The sequence below is a fragment of the Narcine bancroftii genome, chromosome 6 (assembly GCF_036971445.1).
Source record: "Narcine bancroftii isolate sNarBan1 chromosome 6, sNarBan1.hap1, whole genome shotgun sequence".
NCBI lineage: Eukaryota > Metazoa > Chordata > Chondrichthyes > Torpediniformes > Narcinidae > Narcine > Narcine bancroftii.
In genome coordinates, this window is record NC_091474.1 from 71194248 (window position 1) to 71214196 (window position 19949).

The 19949-nt window shown below is 43.4% G+C and overlaps 2 protein-coding genes across 5 annotated transcripts in view; both read right to left on the bottom strand.

Annotated features, from left to right (window-relative positions):
- LOC138736178 (voltage-dependent anion-selective channel protein 2) overlaps positions 1 to 892 on the bottom strand; it is a 38479-nt gene extending 37587 nt beyond the window's left edge. The window contains exon 1 of the mRNA XM_069885246.1: positions 802 to 892. The gene's annotated coding sequence lies outside the window, so the exon portion shown is untranslated. The remainder of the gene's footprint in view (positions 1 to 801) is intronic.
- Positions 893 to 3836: 2944 nt separating this feature from the next.
- The window catches only part of samd8 (sterile alpha motif domain containing 8), a 46869-nt gene continuing 30756 nt past the window's right edge, over positions 3837 to 19949 (bottom strand). For 2 of the 4 annotated variants that reach the window (XM_069885248.1, XM_069885247.1), the window contains 3 exons: positions 19743 to 19860; positions 17555 to 17705; positions 3837 to 9188 (listed from right to left, as the gene is read on the bottom strand). In XM_069885248.1, coding sequence (XP_069741349.1) covers positions 8884 to 9188; positions 17555 to 17705; positions 19743 to 19860 — 574 coding nt within the window. In that variant the 3' untranslated portion in view covers positions 3837 to 8883. The remainder of the gene's footprint in view (positions 9189 to 17554; positions 17706 to 19742; positions 19861 to 19949) is intronic. The other 2 variants (XR_011340133.1, XM_069885250.1) reach the window with 2 other exon arrangements.

Genomic DNA, 19949 nt, shown 5'->3' on the forward strand with positions numbered 1-19949 from the left:
TCCCCACGTCCCCCACTCCTTGCCCGGAACCCCCCGGGATCTCTCCCCCCCCCTTGCCCGGGACCCCCCGGGATCTCTCCCCCCCCCCCTTGCCCGGGACCCCCCGGGATCTCTCCCCCCTCCTTGCCCGGGACCCCCCGGGATCTCTCCCCCCCCCCCTTGCCCGGGACCCCCCGGGATCTCTCCCCCCCCCCTTGCCCGGGACCCGCCGGGATTCCCCCCCACTCCTTGCCCGGGACCCGCCGGGATTCCCCCCCACTCCTTCCCCGGAACCCGCCGGGATCTCCCCCCGTCCCCCACTCCTTGCCCGGAACCCGCCGGGATTCCCCCCCACTCCTTGCCCGGGACCCGCCGGGATTCCCCCCCACTCCTTGCCCGGGACCCGCCGGGATTCCCCCCCCCACTCCTTCCCCGGGACCCGCCGGGATTCCCCCCCCCACTCCTTCCCCGGGACCCGCCGGGATCTCCCCCCGTCCCCCACTCCTTGCCCGGAACCCGCCGGGATTCCCCCCCACTCCTTGCCCGGGACCCGCCGGGATTCCCCCCCACTCCTTGCCCGGGACCCGCCGGGATTCCCCCCCCCACTCCTTCCCCGGGACCCGCCGGGATCTCCCCCTTTTCTTGCCCGGGACCCGCCATCCGCCCCGGCTCCGGGCCCCCTGCCCGCCGCCATTTTGCGGGCGCCGCGTGTGGAGCTGGGGCTGGGGCTGGGGTAGGGGCGGCTGGAGGCGGGATCCCGGTGCGAGCCGGAGCTCCAGCTGGGCCTCCCCGCTCCCTCAGCCTCCCGCCCTGCGCCGGTACCTGAGGCAAAGCACGCGCTCCTCGCCGCTGGTTTAAGGGTGAAGTGAAGGGTAGTGCGGCGCACGCGCAGTGTCAGGCCCGGCAAGACACTCGCCCATGACCGCAGTGTGCGCCTGACACAAAGTCCCCACAAATAACAATAAATCTCACACATTCACCATCCCTTTCGCTTTAAATTCGATTTTATTAATCGACAGGCGAAACCGTTCCATGAAGACTCGAGTTTCCTACTTCGGCGCAGGCAATGTTCGGGTCACCCATCCAATATCCAAACGCTTCTCACCACAGCGCCTCCTGTGATCAAACATGTCAAAGCAACGAGGCCGTTCAGCCCACTCCTGCAAACCCAAGGTTGGCTCAGAGACACAGCCCTATAGCTACACACACCACACTTACTCTATAAGATTCTGGCGCATCAGATTAAGGGAGAACACAAAAGTTTTTTTTAAGTCACATTATCACTTGGAGTATTGTGTTTCAGTTGTCATCTCCTCCTTATCAGGAGGATGTTGGCAGTTTTGGGCTCATCATTTAAGAAAGGATGTGCTGGCATCGGAGAGGGTTCAGAGGATAATTCTGGGAATGAAAGCATTTGACTGCTCTTGGTTTGTACTCACTGGAATTTCAGAGAATGGGGGGGGGGGGAGTGTGGAGAGTGGGGAATCTCATTGAAACATTTCCAATGGTGAAAGGCATGGACAGAGTAAATGTAGAAAGGTTGTTTCCCATGGTGAGAAAGTCTAGAATAAGAGGGCTCAACTTCAGGATTAAAGCGCGTCCATTTAGAACAGAGATGCGGAAGCATATCTACAGCCAGAGGATGGTAAATCTATGGAATTTGTTGCCACAGGCTGTTGTGGAGGCCAGGGTTGAGATTGATAGGTTCTTGATTAGCCATGGCATCAAAACTTATGGGGAGAAAGCTGGACAGTGGGGCTGAGTGGAGAAATATATCAGCTCAAGATTGAATGGTGGGGCAGTCTCAATGAGCTGAGTAACCTATTTCTGTTCTAATTAGGGTCTTTTGGTCTTAGATGCTTTGGAAAGGGCACAGAGATTTACGAGGATGTTGTCTGAATTGGAGAACATGTCAGAGGAAGGCAGAGCTATTGCTTTTCTGTCTGCTATTACAAAGGATGAGAGGTGACTAAATGAAGGGGAGGGTGTGTGTGTGTGTGTGTGTGTGTGTGTGTGTGTAATATATTTAGGCTGCACCATTTTCCTTCACCAACAATTGCAAATAGCAAATAAGGCATCTGTTCAAAGTGGTTTGAGAACTGTTTAGGGGAAATGTCAGGTGTAAGTGCTTTACTCAGACCGGTGAGTGCCTGGAATACATTGTCAAAGGTAGTGGTGGAGTTTGGTACAAGAGGGACATTCAAGACATAATAAAAATAGAGGGTAATAGGTACAAGGTAGAGAGAATGTTTACATTGGTTAGCATGACTGTGTGTATAATGTTCTATATTCAGATAATATTGTCATGTGGACCAATATACATTGAAAATCTACTTTGAGACGGTAAAATTATTTGAACTTAAGGTATAATAGAAATTAAAACTTGCCTCTGAAGGTTATATGTGATTTTCTCCAGGGGAATGCAACTCTGTATTTCCATATTCCATAGTGTGGTACTTAGCTGGGAGTTGGACTTCCACGAAGCTGCTATACACTTCCTGGCTACTGCCAAGGCAGCCTCACAAACAGAATTTGGAATTCAGTCAGTCTAAACTGCACTTCTCCATTATCCCCCAAGAATCCACTCTTGTAATTTTTTTTAGAATATCTCCTTGGTCCTCCCAAAGAGGTCTCACCTTTGAGCACCACCAGGTAGAGTGGATGAAAGTTCCCACCTCCACGCCACATCTAAAACACATTTCTGAAATCGAGCTCTTATTCACCAAGTTTCTATACTTCTTTTCTATCCCCATCCTCCAATAGTTCTGACGGAAATAGGATTTAGTGTGGACAATGCACCTGTCCTTTTCTTTTCAGGTCCTAGTTTTCTTTTTCTTTTGAGTTTCTTTCTTTTCTTTTTCGTGTTTTCTTTGAATGGCGTTGTCATTGATTTTTTTTTATCATTATGGGCCTGGATAGGAGTTGTGTGCCCCACGTTGAGTGGGATCGAGATAAGTTTTTGGAATGTATTCGCTGTGGCGGGTGGGGGGTTGGGACAAATACGGACTTTGGGTATGCATACGTACATAAATAGCTTTGTTTTTTGGATTTTGTAAGTCTGAAAATTTAAATAAAATATTCAAAAAAATTAAAACTTACTCTAATCTTTTTTCATCTGTATTGACGTTTCTCATCTCTTCGTACAGCTGTTACTTCACGCCAATGGACTAGTGTACTGTAAACCGAGGCGAGTCCAGGATCCAGTTTGATGGGAGAAGGATGCAACCTTTGGGTTTCCATGTTTAAATGTGTTGGTTTTGCCCAGTTACAACAGGGAACATCAATGGGACAACAATAAAAGCCAAATCCTGCATCAAAATAACAATTATTACACCAGATTGACTTCTGACATGAACTAAGAATCCTTTCAGTTTTCAGAGATAAACCTTGAACTATGATTCCACTCTCTCTCATCCCATGACTGCACATGGTCAATAATCCCTCTATTCTCTGCCTGTTCATATGTCCATGCAACTTTTAAACATTGCCATCATATCTGCTGCTACCACTTCCCCAATAAAATATGTCTTGCCACCTTCTTTATACTCCATCCCTTCCACACACTCCCCCACCCCTCCTCAAATTAAAGCTGTGTCCTGGTATTTCCACTTTGGCCAAAGTCTCTCCTACGTTTGTATTCTACTTCCCTGGCAATACTTGAATCATGCACTGGGATTCCCATACCCCTCGCACCTCAGAGCTCCTCAATCACTTACTATTTAAACCATGTAAATGAAGCTTTGAAACCAGATGCTAGTTTCATGGAAGATAACTCAATTACCTGCAATATTTTGCCTGAATCACCTACCTTTGCTGAAGAGGTGAGGAAGAGGAATAAAAAGGCATTGATAACCATGAAGTATGGAACAAATTTATTCAGAAGTAGTACACAAACAATTCTTGAATTTTTACTAGACATCAGGAACAGCCAACAAAAGACATTATAAAGTTAGAATTACACACAGCTAATGCACAGAACTCTGCAAAACACTGCTGTTTTACTCAGCCTCATTACATTTAATTGAACAAAATGTAAACATTAAATACATCTTATTTGAACTTATTAAATAATACTGAAGGGTACTTAAAATCCAAAATAAACAAGTTTTATTTGTTATGGAATTTTATGTATATCCATATAATTTATAAAATGAATAATTTTTTAACTGAGTACATGTTCCAATGTTATCAAATTTTTTTTGGTTTACATCAAACTTTCTTGAAATGTTCAGTCTCACATACACAAACATTCAATGTGAACTAAATATGATCTTTTGATAATAAATGCTTTAAGTTTACAACTTTATTCAACACCAGATGAATTCACAGCTCTCACTGAATAATATGCTGCCAATATCAGGCCAGACTTCCACTCAGGTGGGACAAGAGCTCATCCTAGATGTGGCCACATTGACATGGTCACCATCACTACCTGGCCATGAACAGACATAGCAAATGGTTAACTTTACAAAATGTAAATAGTTTCTACACTTCTTGTGGCTCAACCTCATTGGCTAATTTCACCTCATACAAGGTGAAATCAAGGAATTGTTTTTCCCCAATCTGGAATGCAAGAGAGCATCACAGGAAGATGGCTTATTCAGGTGCAGGAAGTAAGTGGCAGCTGATCACAGGAGAGCATGCTCAAGGGACACAAGCATTTTCAGTCATTGAAACTTTGAAACTTAAAATTTGATAATTTTAAAATTAAGAATACATTTCTGAGCTTGACCATGTCAATTCAGTAGTCACTAACATTTTTTCTTAATTCTTTAACTGTTATCTTTTCCAGACATTCAACTACAGAGCAAAAATAACTTGAACATTTGAAATCAAGGTAGCAATAATGAAAGAACACACTAGTGTCAGCTGGCAGAAAGTAAATCCATTTCATAAAGCATTGTATGTCACAAAGAAGCAAGTTCAATCTGGTTGTTTATAAATGAGATGACCCTATCGTTGTGCTGTAGGTTTGCTCCTTGAATATGTCAGCCTCTCTTTGGAAAGAACAGGTGTATTGCCACAGGTATAACCTCCACCACCTCTCAAATGATCCTCAGGGGCTGAATCATCCACTGGCCTTTTTAAAAATCAGCTGATCATCTTTGAAGAAAGTTTTGGAAATGGGGGTTTATCAGATTAATGTGATTATGATGCCAGTGAAGAGGAACAAAAGAAATGCATGCCATAGCAAGATGATCAGGTTCCCTGCAAATATGATCAGCAAATACATCTCCAAGATCCAAGATGTGTGGCCTTTAGCATAGAATGCTCCATTTCCAGCTGACACTATTAGAATATATTATTACCTCTAATTAATTTTTTTTTTCTGAATCATAACAGCTGAAGTAGTTATCTTGTGCAAACATCTGTGAAACACTTTCTCCGGTAACATTAAGAAGACATCAACCATTCACAATTTCCATAGTTTGCAAGTTTATTGCATCATGTGAGAGAACTTGTTGGGTTGGTCATGTAGAGGAAAGAGCTTTCTACAACAAATATCCATTCACAGCCATTATAAACTAGAAAAATAGAAATTAATAATTGTAATCTCACTTTGCAGGATTGTAGAATTATTGACAAATGTATTACATTTCAGATCAAGTCCCGTGCAATCACAGCAGCAACTTTTCAGGCAAATAAAAGCTTGTTACACTTTTAATATTTATAGAATGAAAGGTGTCAAAAGTCAAGTTTCACCCATTAATATTTATGATGTAATGGCACTGGGTCCTTTTGCAGTTTCACTCCTTAATTGCACTCCAATGTGGGACCTCTGCTTTAGTTTTTTCACAAGCTAACATCATTTACCTCCATTTCACAAAGCTGATAGAAAATGAGAATGAGGCAATGTTTGAATGTAATTTTGAATCAGGTACAGGAAAATACCAGAACAAGGTGAGAGTGTAGTCACATAATTTTTTTTTTCATATAAAGGAAAATCAATGCTGACAACTGCCTGAAACCTATTGCTGAGAGGCAATCACAATCTATGTTGCTGCAAGAGATCCTATTCAACATGCTGAAGGCTAAGGAAGAAAACAAAGGTGCAGAAAAGATTTAAAGTTTATGATGGCAGAGATCTCCATGAATTAAAACAAGAATCTAGGTTAACTGACACAGGAAGACCAAGAGAAATAACATTCAATATCAAAATGATCTAGTAATGCCCATGGATGAATTCAAAAAACTTATTGGAGGAGAACCACATGATAGCTCAACCAGTTCTGATGAATTTACCCAGAAATGTGCCATTATGATGTTCTCAGTGCATGCAAAATACTCTCTCATTGACAACTTGTAACTTCATTCTTCTAAAGCTCAAATTCCACAAGTAAGCTCTCTTCTCTCAAGACATGCAATACATAGAGTGCAGGAAATGAAAAGAAAGCTGCACAGAATCAGAACTTTGAATCATTAGAAAGATGCCAATTATCAGGAAAGGGTGTACTGACCTAGTGTTCATTCATCTGACTGAAATCCCACTGACAATTCCTACAATCGACTCTTTGCTTTACCTTAGGATTTTCAATATACATTGGACAGAAAGGCAAATTTAAATAGGCTGTGATTATTTACTATAAATGGCAACACCCTTTGAACAGGACCAGGCAAGTGTTCCACGTGAACATTTATAGACCTTGAGTGTTCAGTACAGTTTCAGGGTCAAACAAACATTGAATGCGGCATTCACACATGGAAAATACAATACTTCAATTTTTGATCTAGGTGGGAGCATTATGCTGATGAAGAGGTCTGACAATGAAAAGTCCTCGCTGGACATTTGTTTTCCAATAACATTGTACTGAATGTAATGAAGATGCAGTTAGACTGACAGGGAGAGGGGAAAGGAATCCATGCAGCAATGCTGAATGTGTAAAGCATCATATTTGGTAAAAGAATGAAGAGGGCACAATTCAGAAAGATATGGGGTATGTTGCACTATTTATTGGAAGGGCTAAGATGAGTAGTCATCATACAAGGCCCTGGCATTTGTAAATAAAGGTTTGGAATACTCAAACCTGTACACAGGTACCACCACAATTTTTTTTAAATAACGAAGAATGAGGAGCATGGAAAGAATGGAGTCATTCTCCTTGGAACAGAAGAAGTACCTGTGATTGGTTCTGAAGGTGACATCTTAAATCATGAAAAGATTACTAGAAACTATTTTATTACCAGTCTGCTCAGGAATTTGGACACAAAGAATGAAGAATAACAAAACAACCAAATGATGAGACTTTTTTTCCATGAGTGATTGGGTTCTGGTATGTACTGCCAGCACAAGCAAACTGGATCTGACTTCTCAAAGACTTTAGAAGAATAAGAGATGATTTTAATGAAACAAATCAAAATTCGGATGGGGCTTGACAGGTTAGATATTGGAATACCCTAGCTTGGTTTCCAGTACCAGGCAGAATCATCTCAAAATAAGGGCTCAGCTATTGGGGACAAAAATTTGAAAACATTTTAGAATTCTCTAACCAAGAGAGCTGCAGAAATCACTGAGTGTATCCAAGGGAGAGGGATCTCAGGATAGTGCAAGAAAATGATGCTGATCAGCTTTGATCTTATAGAATGAGAAAGCAAGTACAAGGAGCCTACTCCTGACTGTTTCTCAGGCTATGGCCTTGTTATCATTAAATCATCCTGTATATTATGAAATAACTCACTGAAGGAAAAAAAAGTTTGATTCTTCATCAGTTTCTTGCAAATGTTAACCAGTTTGTTCATCCATAATTTTTAACATTGGAGCAGCACAGCTGTCTGGCATCTTTCTAATGTCTACTGGTTCACTAGCAAGGTAAGACTAATCTGCAAGTCAATATGAAAGTGCCTAGACAACTCACTAGAACTTAAGTACACTCACAACTATGTTACACAAGAGATTCTACCTTCAAGAAGTAGATTCTGTAAACTATCCAATAGCATCAATATTAACTGATTTTATAAATAAATGCTGAATTATGATTTAGATAAATCAAATATTTTAAACTGTGAAGAGTGTGTTGTAATAAATAACACACCCTTGTAAACATTACAAGTGCTTTCTTTATGAGTGCATTCAGTCATTTCTGAAAAATAATTGAATCAATTAATACTGCATGTAAATTGAGGTTGACAGAGGAATGGGCTAAACTGGAACAAATAACCAGCTCCAGGTAAAATTAAAGACCATTTAAATCAGTTACACCCCCAAAGGAACCAGTTTTGGACAACACTTTTTTATTGCTTTAGGAACACATTTTGTGCAATTCATGGTTAAATAATTGAACAAGGATCCTCTTTCAAAACTTCTAGATTTCCCACAAATCTTTAGTGTTTACTTAAACGTGCAAAACTAGATTTCTCGGAAATAAAACCTTACAAGAAGCACCGCTAAAAGGATTCTTTAAACAAGCATCCACAAAAAAGCCTCCTGCCACCCCCCCCTCCCCCGCCGTTGGAAAACTGCGCGAGAACTTGAATGCCAATCTTTGAACAAGTTTATTAAAATATTCTCTTCAGTGTAGAAAAGCTTATTTTAAATTTAGCAGCATTACTTCTTAATGGTTTGATGCTGCTTTTACATTACTATCAAAACTGATTGCCAGATGCGCATTAGAAGGGGGTGACATGGCTGAGTGGCATGCTTCTCTGTTCAAAACAAACCATACAAGACCTCCCAAGGGAGTGAAGATACCCAATTTTAATGGAGCTGACATATATGTGTGGTGAAAGTAAGGCTAAATTTTATCTTGGACTCACAGCGAGCCAAACAACTTCCAATTGTGCCTCATTGCATCTTCATATTTGTATCTGGATTGGACTGATTATACCAACCTTGTGTTACAGAACCAGCTGTTTCTTCGATACATTTTTGTTTGTCCAACAAAACAACTGGCTGGGATGGTTTATTACTTATCCAATTAACCGTTTCAGCAGCCTTGGTCTGGAAAGTGGCCAACTATATTCATTTGGTACAGGGCCATTTACATTGCATTCAAAGAATGAGAACATTGGAAACCAAATCCGTGCCCTTCTACTGTGTTGGTACGCTCGAGTATTGGCTAGTGTGTGGTAATACAAAAAGAGTCTCGTGGTGATATAAAATGCAATGAAGACATCAATTGAGTAATGTTCATGTGCAGCGAGGATGAAGAAGATTCCAAACAGGTTCATTACCCAAGACAAAGTGTGCAAGAAGTTCCAGCTTCTTGGGGTATCTAATTCAGGATAAAAAGGAAAGGTTACAAAGTTAGGTTGAATTTTCAGTTTCACCTCAGCTACCAAGATCAGATTACATTAATAACTGCCTATAATTAAAAACAAATGAAACCTTACCTAGAAATGATAAACCCTTCAGTCCACTGTAATTTTCCTGGCAATGAGTTACAAGAGCCTTCCAATTGGTTCTGCTTGACCAGAGCTTTAAAGTTTTCCTAATAGGTTTCCAACTTGCTACTAGGCACCTTCCTCCAGGTTACTGTGAACAAGGTTTCTTTTCTTAGCTTTACCATGTACTGTAATTTACAACTGGAATCTAAGGTCAGCTGGCGAATTAGATCCAAATTTGACTTTATGATAGATACGGTGTGGGGACACCAATACCCCTGAGCATAAAGCCCTCCAAAAGGTGGTAGACACAGCCCAAAACATCACGAACAAAACCCTCCCAACAATTGAGAACATCTATAGGGAATGCTGCCATCAGAGAGTAACAGTAATAATCAAGGGTTCACACCACCCAGCACACACTCTGGTCTTACTGCAGCCATCAGGAAAGAGGTCTAGATACCACAAGACTTACACCACCAGTTTCAGGAACATTTGGTCCCCCTCCACCATCAATCAGGGACTCATTTAAGGACTCTGACTTTTGCATTTAATTAATTTTTTTTTATTCTCTCTGTATTGCACAGTTTACATTCATTATCTATTTACAGTTCTTTATTTGTTTACATGTGTATGTACAGTTTTTTCGCACAACCAATAAATGGTCATTCTATTTTGCCCGCAGGCAAAAGGATTTCAAGGTTGTATGTGATTTCATAAATGTCCTCTGACAATAAATCTGAATCTGAAGGATATTCTGCTGATTGGAAGTCAGTGACAAACCATTGGGATTGGTGCTGGGAACCTTGTCATTTGTATATACATAATGCCTTGGATATCAATGAAGGAGGTGTAGTGGCAGCTACTCTGTTACTGAATGATCTCACGACCAACCGGGTTGAGTTCAGTGAGCAAAACTCGTTTATTGAGGTCTGCCTGGCTGGTCTTATACTCCCAGCCCGGACCTGGCTGAGAACCGTGCCGGGGGCCCTGACGTCGCTGAGGCGTCACGTGGGCAGCAGAGTGCGGGCTTCTGAGCCTGGTGCCGAGGTCAGGGAAAAACCCCCGACGGCGCCATCTTGGCTGGCTGCCCTGCCACGTGCATGACATGTGGGGCCAGTTTGCCTGCCTAATGGCATGCCGCCACACATCCCACCCCCCTCCCCCCCCCAGAACCAGCGCCAATGTCCTTTTTTGCCGGGCGGCCTCGCTTCTTGGGTTGAGCTGCAACCACTGGATCGTTAAGGTCAAGGTGTGCTGGCTTTAATTTGTCCACAGTAAACAGTTCCCTCTTACCACCGATGTCCAGTATGAAGATAGATCCTGAACGCTGGATGACACTGTACAGCCCTTCTTATGGTCTTTGAAGAGGTGCTGTGGAAGGGCCTCGCCTGATAAAAACATACTCTGTGGAATACAGCTCGCTGGGGACCTGATGGAAGGGTGGGAAAGGTCGTGGATATGGTGGAAGACTTGCCTGCGCCACTGCTGGGGAACCATTGGTCGCGGGGTGCTCATGGAGACATCGCACAGGACATTATCATCACCAAGAGGAGTTGGGAGGTCCTGGAACCGCAGGACCGTGATGGCAGTCCTAAAGGCCTGTGTCTCCTCATCAGACTTCTGGACCCGGGCAAGCTGGTCGTAGTCTAGGCCGGGTGTCAGCGAGCAAATGGCCAGTCAGGCGAGCGCATTGGCGACCACGTTATCTTTCCCCGCCTTGTGCCGAATGTCAGTGGTGAACTCCGACACAAAGGACAGGTGACGTTGTTGGCAGGCCGACCAGGGATCTCGAGCCATAGCGAGCGCCTGGGTGAGGGATTTGTGGTCAGTAAAAATGGTGAAAGGCCTCCCCTCCAAGAAATAGCAAAAATGACACAGAGCAAGGTACATGCCCATCAACTCACGGTCAAAAGCACTATACTTGCGCTCTGGCGGACAAAGAAGTCGGCTAAAGAATGCCAGTGGTTTCCACTGTCCACTAACCTGCTGCTCCAGGACAGCAACGACGGCGGTGGCAGAGGCATTGATGGAGAGCACCATATGAAGGTCGGTGCATAGGTGGATGAGCAAGGTAGCCTTTGCGAGGACAACTTTCATGGCTTCAAATGCCCTGTTGGCCTCTGGAATCTAGGTAAGTGTCTTGTCCTTGGCCGCGATGAGGGCAAAGAGCGGCTGCATGATGCGCGTAGTGCCTGGAATAAATCAGTTATAGAAGTTGACCATACCCGCGAACTCTTGTAGCCCCTTGAGGTTGTCCAGGCGTGGAAATTCTCTGATTGCAGAGACCTTCATAGCAGCTGGTGTAGCTTCTTCAGCCATGATTGTATGGCCCAGGAACTGCATAGACTCTTTCCCGAACTGGCATTTGGCCGGGTTGATTATTAGGCCGGTTGGCCAGTCGGGAGAAGAGGGTGCGCAGGTGAGACTTGTGTTGTGCCCAGTCTCTGCTGGCGACAAGAATGCCGTCCAGATAAATGAACACGAAATTCAAATCCCTGCCCACCGTATCCATGAGGCACTGGAAGGTCTGGGCAGCGTTCTTGAGCCCAAAAGGCAGGCATAGAAATTTGAACAAGCCGAAGGGGGGTGATGATGGCCGTTTTGGGGATGTCCTCGGGGTGCACCGGGATTTGATGATACCCGCGCACCAGGTCGACCTTGGAGAACACCCTCGCGCCATGCAGATACGTAAAGTCCTGAATGTGAGAGATGGGGTAACGGTCAGGTACTGTCGCGTCGTTAAGCTGTCGATAATCTCCGCAGGGGCGCCAGCCACCGGAATCTTTCAGTACCAGGTGGAGCAGCGAGGCCCAAGGACTGTCGGAGCATCAAATGATCCCCAGTTCTTGCAGATGCAAGAACTCCTCTTTCGTTATCTGGAGCTTATCCAGCGGGAGCCGGCGGGCCTTGGGTGGGGATATAATGAAACACCCCATGATGTGGTGAGGTGGTGGAGAACTGCGGCTTGAGGAGGGACGGGAACTCGTCCAGGATGAGTTGAAACTCGTCCTTGGGTGCGCTGACCGTGGCCATCTGCAGCTGCTCTGTGCGGGAGGTGTTGAGGGCAACAGATTGGAAGGTACGGGCATCGACAAGTCGCCTACCTCAGGGGTCAACCAGATTCCGTGGGTGAGGAAGAAGTTGACACCCAGAATGGAGGTTGGGAGAGACGAAACAGTAAACCTCCGTGAGAACTTCCGCTGGCCAATCTGGAAGTGGATGGTCTTGTTACCATTCGTTCGGATCTCCGTCGAATTGGCTGCATGGAGTGGAGGTCCTCGAGGCCGGTTCCGGGACTCGATGGCTGTGGGCGGGATGATGCTGATCTGGGCCCCAGTGTCGACAAGGAAGCGTCAGCCGCTGATTACACCCCACAGGTAGAGAAGGCCATGTTCTTGGCCAGCCGCCACAGCCATTAACAGCAGCCGGCCTACTCGTTTCCCTGGAACGAGCAGGGCTGACGACACTTCTGAGCCTTGGCTCCCCAGCGCTGGTGGAAGAAGCAGAGGCCTGAAGTGGATGGCTTGCTTCTGGCTAAGCTCTTTGAGGCCCCTGAAGGGGCCGAGTGTTCCTCCGCAGCACTAGAGGAAGGCTTGGTGTGGTCATGGCTGGAACTCGCAACTTGCTGGACTGCTGAGCCCTCCGGGAACGTTCAACCCATAGCTCCTGAGCCTTTTGAGTGACCATCCTAGGGTCGTCGAAGCTCTCCTGGGACAGTAACGCCCGGATGTCTTTCGGCGTATGGTCGAGGAAGATGCGCTCGAAGAGTGGGCAGTTGGTGTGATCGCCCATGAGTGGAAGCATCTCAACCATCAATGCGATTGGAGTTCTGTCTCCCAAGGTGTCAAGGTGCAGCATCCGAGAGGCACGCTGGTGCCTGGAGAGGCCGAGGGAGCCGGTGAGCACTCGCTTGATGGTCCTGTACTTATCTTCCGGGGGTGGGTGCTGAATGAGGTGCAGCACTCATTTGGCGGTGGCCTGGTTCAGGACGGCGACCATATGATAAAACTTGGTCGTATCTGATGAAATCTGGCGGAGGTGAAACTGGGCCTCTGTGTGGCTGAACCAGGTCTCAGGCTCCTGAAGCTGGAAGTCAGGAAGCTTGATGGCTACAGCATTGATCAAAGAGTCGTTCATATCGGGTTCAAAGGCGTTTGAACCTGTCGGGATCACCAATGTAGCGGCGGCTACTCTGTTACTGAATGATCTCACAACCAACCGGGTTGAGTTCAGTGAGCAAAACTTGTTTATTGAGATCTGCCTGGCTGGTCTTATACTCGCAGCCCAGACCTGGCTGAGAACCGTGCCGGGGGCCCTGACGTTGCCGGGGCATCATGTGGGCCACAGAGGGCGCGGGCTTCTGAGACTGGTGCCAAGGTCAGGGAGAAACCCCCGACAGCGCAATTTTGGCCGGCTATCCCGCCGCATGCGTGACATGAGGGGCCGGTTCGCCTGCCTAATGGTGTGCCGCCACAGAGGTATTAGCAAGTTTGCAAATTACATGAAAATGTATTGTTGTGGATAGTGAAGGGAGTTGTGGATAGTGAAGGGGACAGCAGGGTGTAGAGTAGATCAAAGGTCAGGTGCAACATTAGCAGATAGAATTTAGTCCTGACAAGTGCAAAGTAATGTACTTTTGGATTTCAATTCGGGTATGAGCCCAATGCAGGAAAGTGGGATAAAAGCAAGAGGGCATGTTCAGCATAAGATGGCCCTGTGAGCCTTTTTCCATGCTGTTGGACTCTATAGCATACACAGTAAATGGTAGGGTGCTGAGGAATGTTGTTGAACAGAGGGACCTTAAGGTCAAAGTCCGTAGTTCCCTGAAAGAGACAACTCCAAAAAGATAAGTTGGTAAAGAAAGCATGCTTGCCTTAATAGATTTGAGATCAGAATATAGAAGTTGAGACATTATGTTACATCTTTACTAAACTTTCACCGGAACACATGGAGTATTGCTACACAATAGGGAGGATGTGGTGGCACTGGAGAGAGTGCGGAGGAGATTCACCAGGATGTTGTCCACATTGAAGGACTTGAATTTCAGGGAGAGATTTGAAAGACTGAGCTTATTGTCCCTGGAATGGAGAAAGTTGAGGGATGATTAGACGATATATAAAATGTTAAGTCATAAATAGGCAGACCTATCTTTTTTTCCATGGTGATGATTCAAATGCAATTACAATGTTTACAAGACATTTAAGCAAATACTTAATTAGGCAAGACATAGGTGGATATGGTCCAAATGTAGGTAAATGGAATTAATGTAGATGAGGAAAAAAGTACAACTCTATAGTTCTTCTGGTTATTAATCCATCCAGCACTTGTCATCTATCAAAGCATCATGATTTTTAATGCACTGATCAAATATCAGCCAACCTTCCCTGCTTTATGGAGAATAGCATGCCTTTCTCATCGCAAAATGACTGAATGAAGCAGAATAGAGATTGAGAGGGGGGTTTGAAAGAGGGGAAAACAACAATTTCTGCTTCTCATGAGTGAGCTTAAAAATAGAAGGCATGAACATTTCAGAATTGGTTGGGTATGCTGCTGGAAGAATGACGAAAGGGAGTAGCACAGACTAATGCCATTCATGGTAAAACCCATTATCCAGAATTCAAGCAACCAGCATAACAAAGTCGAAGAAATAAATAAATGGCACAAATAAGAATACCGTAAATTTTTTTTTTTAAAGTTAAAAATTTTATAAAAGTAAATGTTCTCTAATGTAACATATAAACCTTTGGTGAAGATGGGAGCAAATATTCAGCCAGCAGAATGCCTTGGTCGGGCTTTGCTCATAGCAGCTGTGTAAATAAAGTTGTGTGAAATAGCAATGGTGTCATCTAGGATGAAGTCACTCACCATTGGGGTAACTCTCTTAAAGTGTCTCCTTATCCCTGCTTAGTGATAAGAGTCTTTATTATTATTAGTATATTAATAAGGCTTAATCTGTAAACTTGAGGGAGGGGGTTAATTATGATGGTGGCGTAGTTAGCATAGCAGTTAGTACAACACATCTGCAGCGCCAGTGACCAAGGTTCAAATTTAAATTTTAAGTTATGGGAATTACCCGATTGAAGTGAACTTTACATAATTAAGGACTACAATACTGATTTTTTTTTTAATTACTTTACATTTTGCACTGTCTTTTGTTTTTTTTAAACTGTTTATTCTAAAGGCAAGAGTATTATTTTGGCATTTTAAGAGTGAGTCTCAAGCAACCGGAAAATTTGCATAGTCGGCATCTACAAATCCCCATCAGTGCTGGATACCAAAGGTTTTATAGTATGGTCATTTTCATGAGGGGTCCCTGCTACTTTAATTAAAGATCACTAGGTGTCATCACCATCTCAGAAGTGTTATACTGACACAACTATCAGTGAAGGTTGCAAAAGTGAAATGCAGATATGTGTAGACTCAACCGCATGTTGCCACAAGATCTGTTGCAGGATTCAGTGACAGAACACACAAGCATGCTGCTCTTACTCAACTCCAGTTGTTCTGGTTTTACCCAACACCAGAGTACACACAGCAATAACTTACAATCTGATCTAATTCATGGAGAGTATATAGCATATATACATGCACACCCGGATTACTGCTGGGTAACTGAAACAAAGTAAAACTATTTTTAAAAGTAAGTTACAGTATTTTTTTTTTAAAAACACAGGTGACACCTTCACTAGATTTGCTTTTTTCAAGTCTGGAATGAAATCCTGGCCTGACTCCGGTGAGAAGAGACATGAGACTACCCACTCCAGGCTCGTGTTCTGTATCACACAAGATACAATTTCCATTTTTATCAAACTTTGACTTTGTAAAATTCAGATCCTTTTACATAAATTGGACACTCCAAATGCTACTGGGCACCACGTAATTGTTAGTGTGAGGCTATTACAGCGCTAGCGACCCAGGTTCAAATCCAGCACTGGCTGTAAGGAGTTTGTACGTTCTCACTGTGTTTGCATGGGTTTCCTCTGGGTGCTCCAGTTTCCTTCCACCCTTCAAAATGTATGGGCATTGTAGGTTAATTGGGGTATTTGGGCAGCATCGGCTTGTGGGTTGGAAGGGCCCGTTATCATGCTGTATGTCTACATTAAAATTAAATTAAACAAGTCAGGATCTAATTAAACATTACACATAAAGATGAAGATGTAGCCCATGCTCCTAAATAGGATAATGCTGTGCAAAAGAATACATAGAGTTATATTTTAAACAGCCAGCTATAACACTATGTATGGCTCCTGGCATCAAACAGCAACTGCAGAATAAAATATGCATTGGAATTTTTGCTTGAAACTCCTAACTGAAGCCTGCAGAATTCACCAGAGAAAGGACATGATGAATTTGCAGCATATGTAGTTAGAAGTGCGAAAACAAATTATGGCAGTAGTTGCTCGTACAAAGGGTGCCCAAGTTTCTACTCCAGTAGCATTACTCCTATGGCACAATGGCTGAAGGAAATTTGATACCCTGAATATCTACCACTTCAAGTTTTACTGCAATCTCAGTTATTGATGCTCAAATTTAAAGACAATAATGGTTCAATAAAATTATAACAACAAAAATAAAATTGCTTATATGACTGGTTATGCAATAACTATGTAGAACTACAAAGAAGTTGGTGACAGATAATTTTGTAACAACTGATTTGTACTGTGCTCAGTCCTCATACAAACCTCTTCCTATTCCAGTTCATCTAGCCTGATCAGCAAATTTTTCTAAGAGTGTTGATACATACTTAACAGCTGGACTACATTGTGAATAATCTTGAGAAATGAAGATAGTTTGATAACTGCACATCTTATTTTATGCAAGGATACAGAGCAGTTAAAATCTTTATTTCCTTTACAAAACAACAAACCTGCACTGAAACTCCCGAAATGATTTTTTTTTTAGCTTGTACAATGCATTGGAACATAATGAAAAACCTTTTATCCAACTCAACCTATGGTAGAGACCCACATCTGTAGTGTAATGAATTATAGCCAGATCTTTTTCACAAGTAATAATGTACACAACTCAATAATTATACTGTGACCTCTTTAAAATAAAACCCAAGCTAATTCACATTCATAAACAAATCCACGAGGTGACATTCTGATCTAACATGGTTTGGCAGCAATTTAAAACTTTGTCCAATAGCTTGAATCTCCAAATTCTCCCTGCTGATTGTAATTACTCCCTTTTTTGAAGGAATGATCTTTTCCCCTTGCAATGACTAATGATAATTAAAAAGTTTTATGCTTACATTCCGTGACAAAGAAGTTAAGCATGGTCAGGACAACTGTGTGACCACTGAACATGTAGTCACCGCAAGTATGCACGCCTGTTAGTGTCATTCCGAAACCACTCCAAATTGCAAGTGCCCTTTGAAGCTTGGCCCACATGTCTCCATACAGCTGAAAAATAAAATGCACAATGTGGAACAAAAATCACTGACCTTCTTATCAACATTACAGCAGGATGATTCAAACATCCTTGTACTTAGTAATCCAGAGTTCTGGACAGTTAAACCAGCAGCACCCGTGGAATTTAAATTTCGTTAATTTATCATCGGGAATAAAAGTCAGGATCAAAGATGGTGATCCTGAAACATCAGATTTTTGCAAAAGCACATCGTTGCACTTTCTTCATTCGAGGAAATCATCCATCCTTATACAGTGTGCTCTATGATGGACTCCAGGGTTACACCAGTGAAAATGTCATCTTCAATTGCTGAATGTGCCACTCATTCAAGGCAGTCAGCAATAGGTAGCACATTTTTTTCCTGAAACGTTTAAAACCAAGTTGAAACAGGTACATTGTTACAGCACCAGTGACCAGGGTTCAAATCTGGCACTGTCTGCATTGAGTTTGAACGTTCTCCCGGTTCTGGGTGCTCCAGTTTCCTCCCACCATTCAAAAAGTACTGGGATTGGAGGTCAATCGGGTGTAATTGGAAAGCATGGGCTCGTGGGCTGAAATGGCCTGTTACTGAGCTGGATGTCCAAATTAAAATTAAAACAGACAAGACAAGTATTTACAACCACATTGGGGAAACGACCACTGAAAAAATGCTTCCATTTATTTGCAAGGTCCTGAGGAAACTCAGCAGATGAAGTTAACATCCATTCCAGATTGTGTACTGCCTCTCCCTCTGACTTTCCTCCACAATTAATAACAGAAATCACAGTCATAATGCAGTCTCTTGTACTTCCATATTGAGGTCAGAGAACAGAGCTGGAAAAAACAAAACAATGCTCTGAAACCCCTCTCCTTTGAGGAGCTCCAATTTTTTAAAAAACATATCTGTTTAATTTCTAGCTTCTTTAAGACTGGTTGAGTGAGATGCTGAAAGCACCACTCTGGAAGGGTTGGGTAGTGATTGGTCTCTGCAATGGATCTTTAAATATTCAAGATCTTCTTCTTTGGCTTGGCTTCGCAGACGAAGATTTATGGAGGGGTATGTCCACGTCTGCTGCAGGCTCGTTGGTGACTGACAAGTCCGATGCGGGACAGGCAGGCACGATTGCAGCGGTTGCAAGGGAAAAGTGGTGGGTTGGGGTTGGGTGTTGGGTTTTTCCTCCTTTGTCTTTTGTCAGTGAGGTGGGCTCTGCAGTCTTCTTCAAAGGAGGTTGCTGCCCACCGAACTGTGAGGGGCCAAGATGCACGGTTGGAGGCGATATCAGCCCACTGGCGGTGGACAACGTGGCAGACACCAAGAGATTTCTTTAAGCAGTCCTTGTACCTCTTCAATATAATATATAATATATAATATATATTATATATTATATAATAAATAATATATATTATATAATATATATTATATATTATATAATAAATAATATATATTATATCGCCATAAATACACTAACTTTATCCTTCATGTTCAGCTTTTCAAATATTGTAGAAACATGAAATTGTAGCGGCTACTTCGGCGGAGCTACTAAAGCAATGCACACACACACACATATATATACCAGGTTAGTCAACACAAGACTGCTTTTCTCAGACTTTTCAGGCTTCTTTATATACCGCATGTCCCGGGCTCTACGGGACAAGGTGGGACATCATTATGAGTTTGCTGCCGATCCACGACACCAGCAGGTTTAAATTAGGCCCTACGAATGTTCCACGCCTTCCGGCAGGAGACTCAGGTCAAAGTGCTGTTCCTCGCATGCAACACCGCTCGTGTGAGATCCATTAAATGGGTGAGTACCCAGCTGTCCGTATTATGGTTCCACACACCCACTGAAGAACCACACCGGCGACGGTTCGCAATACTGCGTTGTGCGCCTGCTCAGCCCGCTGCACGGCTGCTACAAAATGTTCTTTTATCATTGATCTAATTAATAGAAACTATGCAATTTTAAATGCTACAGCTAAAAAAAATCTAAAGGAACACTTGGCCAATGAAGCAGCTCGAGGAGTAGATCGCATCATTTGGACAAACTTACTTTTCCAGAACATTGTAGGTGATGGCCAGGTACAGAAAGTGAGGTGACAAACATAGTAACACAGCGCAACAGGAATACTGTTCCCATCAGGCTACACATACGACGGAGGAGGATAGACCTGGAGCAAAATGAAAAGCAGACAATACAATAAATAAACATTCCCCAAATATGACATGAAATTTCATTTTATCATTGACACTAAAGCAT